The sequence below is a fragment of the Lactuca serriola genome, chromosome 3, assembly GCF_051521515.1.
Source record: "Lactuca serriola cultivar US96UC23 chromosome 3, Lser_US96UC23_V15, whole genome shotgun sequence".
Lineage (NCBI taxonomy): Eukaryota > Viridiplantae > Streptophyta > Magnoliopsida > Asterales > Asteraceae > Lactuca > Lactuca serriola.
In genome coordinates, this window is record NC_136410.1 from 75,469,610 (window position 1) to 75,474,111 (window position 4,502).

General features: G+C 33.6%; 1 protein-coding gene across 1 annotated transcript; it reads right to left on the minus strand.

The window, feature by feature from the left end:
• Window positions 1-525: 525 nt before the first annotated feature.
• On the minus strand, window positions 526-1,341 carry LOC145092661 (kirola-like). The gene is made up of 2 exons (XM_079030624.1): window positions 1,087-1,341; window positions 526-933 (listed from the first exon to the last, which is right to left on the minus strand). The coding sequence occupies exons 1-2, from the start codon at window positions 1,271-1,273 to the stop codon at window positions 662-664; spliced, it is 459 nt and encodes a 152-aa protein (XP_078886750.1). The 5' UTR covers window positions 1,274-1,341; the 3' UTR covers window positions 526-661.
• Window positions 1,342-4,502: the final 3,161 nt, after the last annotated feature.

Sequence of the window (4,502 nt, forward strand, 5' to 3'; positions counted from 1 at the left end):
ATAAACATATATTTTATCAAACAATAACTAATTTTTGACAAAAATACAAGTTGGCATAACAAATAAAATAACAAATTAAGAAATTAAATAAATATATTTTTAGTTATAAATTTCTAACGACGACTTTACATACTTTTGTTATTTCCATAAAAATTAAGGTCGTTGCAATTGTCTTTAAAGTATATTATAAGATTAATTTACATTTAGAATTGTTGTTTTCAGGGCCGGTCCTGAAAAATGAAATATTATTAAAGGCCCAGGACGAATAAGAAAAAAAAAACCCTTATCTTTATTATAATTTTGTATTTTTAAATAAAAATATATAATGAAAAAAATTGGACCCTGTGCAGCTGTCCACTTTGCCCCCCTCTAAGCCCCCATGGTTGCTTTCTTATAACTTTCAAAACGTCATCACAGGTACATAAATCTTTAAAAAATTATTTTACTTTGTAGAATTAAAAACTGTTAATCCAGTTTCTACATGTACAGGATTTTGCTGCATAATTGAAGTTTAGTAACGAAATATTGCAATTAAAACAAAATGCTTTTATTACATATAACACACAACTAATAAACATAACACAACACAGCATAAGTACATAACATAACGAGGCAGCACAACATTGATACATCCAAAATTAAGTATGAGATCTTGATTTCTTTAATTTTTGAGATGGTGAGCCTCTATGTCTTTGGTAACCTTCTTGAAGAATTCCAAAAGCGTATCCGGATCAGGAACATCAGGATTCAGCTTCTCATACTCAATAGTCCATGTGACAAGGTTGTCTGAACCATGTGTGTCTACATGAACATGCACAACAAAGGTCTTAAAGAATTCCAAGATATCACTACCATCCAGTGCCTTGAAGGTGATCGACTTTTTTGCCTCATCAATTTCATGGATTAACGTTTTTACAGTGCTATCTTTGCCATCTGCAACAACATGTCATCCAAAACTTTGATTTCAAGTGTCGACAAAGAAATAAGTACATATATATACTAATCTTGTGTGTATTGTGTCATGGAAGTTAAAAGTCTATCATAAGGAAAGATGATAAAGGCATATATCATATATGAATGCTTTACCATGAAAATAATGCCACAAGAGAACACAGCCCACAGTTCCAGCTTCACCTTCAAGAGTTTGACAGTTTTGGTATGTAGTCGGGCTCAAGGTGGGAATATGGTGTGGGTTTGTCTTCCATAGCTCGTGAAAGACATCACAGTCTGATTTAATGTCAAACTGAGCAACTTTTTTACCACTTAATGCCATCTCTCTCTACAAGTTGAACATGCATGCTCGTATCATGACCATTTATAGCTAGATGTCCTCCTCTTCCTCTCCCTCATCACCTAATAATTTAATCACTTTATATCTCACTGCCTTTCACAGATATTAATTATATCATTATAAAATTTGAAAATACTGTATAACCATGTGATTCATGTCTAATTGAATATAAACAATTATTTAGGGTTCGGATCATATGCATTCTTTATTAAAAAATACAAACAAAAGAAATCCTTATCTGTATTTTGTTTATTAACATTGCGAATTCTAATTTTTATTGGAACAAAAGGGAATTGGTGCATTATTATCTACTCTTCCATCGTATTAATGACACCTATTTTCTTTTTGTATTTACAAATTGCAATCCATATCATGCATTTTATATCAAATCTAATTCTAACCTCACAGTTGACCCAAATTCTAGAATCATTATTATTGAAGTACTTATATGGTGTATGGATGAGATGAGATCAATAATAAAGAAATAAGAGTTGGGTTCAACTTTGATTATTAAAATATTATCTATCTATTTGAAATCTACTTGATTACCAAAAAAAGATATGATTACGGTTGACAATCTGGACAAAGATTAATTTTTATTAAACTGAGCAGGAACATTTTAATGTCAAATTGCGTGTATGTTGTGTTTGTGGAAATTCGAGAATAGGGTGTGTTATAGATAAAAGCAATATTGCTTGGATAGTGATAAATGATCATGTATTCAGTTTCCTTTGAAAATTATATTTCCGGCCATCCTATGTCTGGTTCAACAAATGTTTTCGAATAGGATAAAATAATCACAAAACACTTAGATAAGGATAATGAAAAACCAGAATCGTAATGTGTGACTTGTTATGAAATGCTTTATTCTTAAAAGCTGGAGTATAGCCTCTATTTATCAGCACGGAATCTACAAAATGGATAAGAATAATGAAAAAGTGTGTTTTTGGGTTGCGGTTATAGAGAAGCTATAATCATATGGTGATACCTAATATATACAAATGCAAGTCATATCCAGCTTAGCATACATTGGGTTTTATGTCGATGTGAAGTGTGAGGTTGGGAGTTAGATTCTTTTAAACTTCCTCTTGTGGTGCCATATATGAGGAATTTTTCCTTGAAAATCCTAATGGGTTTGCTCTGTAAGGATACTCACGACATAAATATTGCGATTATGTTTCCGCATAATTCGTTTGCCGTTTCCTAAAAAAGAAAAAACTAATATATACAAATGTTTGGATGCTACAATTTTTTGATAGTTGCTATTTCCATTTTATCACAACCCCAACGATTAACGTGAACCAAAAATCAATGAAGTTGTGTAGACAGAATCCACCACGCCCAACTTATACAAACAAGGAAGAATTGCCATGGTGGCAAGAACTCCAGCAAGGAGGTCGCAAAAGTAGCATCACCAGATGCGAGTTTAATATATGTCAATGTGGTCCTTTGATTCACCTAAAATTTTAAATTTTTACTATAAATTATACACAATATTATGACCCACTTAAAAAATCAAACAAAAATATTAACAAAAAGAATCAAACTTTTCCTCTTTTTCCGCCTACATTCAGAAAGCCAACAATTGGAACCGGATAGAAAAGTAACATTTTTCAATCCGTTTCCACAGTTTGGAGAACGTATAAGAATTCCGTCAATGTCATCTTGTGCATTAGATCTTGTGATTAGATTAGATGCAATTAGGAACTTTTGATGATTTTCAAATCACTATTGTCTTGCCTTATGGTGAAACATTTCACTCAATTGCAAATTCATTTCATATGTTCATAAAAGATCATTTTTGAACATCGAGGACGTAGAGACAATGATGCAAGAGACCTTATTTGAAAAATCTACATTTTTATGGGAATAACAACTTTTTCAAAGTTGACACATTATTGATTTGATTGATATGTTCATCGAAGACAACTTTCAATTCAAAGAAGATTCCATAACAAATGAGCTACTTCCGATAAAGAAGAAAGAGAAGCTAGAATTTGAAAGGCGCAAGGAGGTGAGAGAGAATTTCCATCTAACCCAAGAGGGAAGTTTAAAGAAGTCGATTCAATCCTTAATTATTAACCAATTTTTAAATTAAGGTTATGATCCATATTTTCGATTCATAATATGAAGATGAATGTAGTAATCACATCACAATTCTATTGTAGGTAGGTAAAACAATTTACCAATTTCAATCATAGTGAAACTCTTAGATCTCTTGAGAATCATTAACAATCAATGACATGTTAATCTATATTATGTTCTTTTATTTGTGACCGGATATCAAGGATTGCAAACAAGATGTGATTAACAATGCAAACCCACATCACACCCTCGTTCTCATTTATGATGTCACATTATTGTGTCGTTTAACCAAACCCTGAGAAGGGTTAAAATGGCAGTTCCTGCTCCTTGGGAGGTACCAAATAAATGACTACTTGAATCGGGATTTTGAGCATAAAGATTCCACTAACCTGTAAAAAGTGGGCCTAACCCTTGCGGATGTGGTAATACATCTAAGAAATTATTCCATCGGACGTACTCCCCTCTGGATGCAGGAATAGCGACATGGACTAAATGCCATGTCCAAGCCAAGGAACTTACGTGGAAGAGTCGTGATAAATGATGATTGAGACGAGATTCTGCATTTTTAACCACGAAACACTCGGTTTCCATGTCGGTTGTAGGTGTAACCAACCCGCTATTAAAGATATGGCATAAATTAATAATAGAAAAAGAGCTCCAGTATAACGATCCTCATTTTGGTCAACCGGCTATAGAAGCTTTTACTCGAGGGGGTGCTCTTGGCCTAGTGAATATCGCCTATTCTGGTGGACGCCCCGAAAATACTATGAGGTGTTCGGAAATGGTTGAAGTAGTTGAATAGGAAGATTACGATGACTATAACCATTGGTAAAGTTACCAAAGACGAAAATGATTTGTTTGATATTATAGATGACTAGTTACGGAGGGACCATTTCGTTTTTGTAGGCTGGTCCAGCCTATTGCTCTTTCCTTGTGCCTATTTCGCTGTAGGGGGTTGGTTCATAGGTACAACCTTTGTAACTTCATGGTATACCTATGGATTGGCCAGTTCCTATTTGGAAGGCTGCAATTTCTTAACTGCCGCGGTTTCTACTCCTGCGAATAGTTTAGCACATTCTTTGTTATTACTGTGGGGTCCTGAAGCACAAGGAGATTTTACTCGTTG

Excerpts from the sequence above, each read along its gene's own strand:
- LOC145092661 (XM_079030624.1), bottom strand. The coding sequence starts at position 1,273 with ATGGCATTAAGTGGTAAAAAAGTTGCTCAGTTTGACATTAAATCAGAC. Across the intron at positions 934-1,086 it reads CTTGTGGCATTATTTTCATG|ATGGCAAAGATAGCACTGTA; the intron begins GTAAAGCATTCA and ends ATGTTGTTGCAG.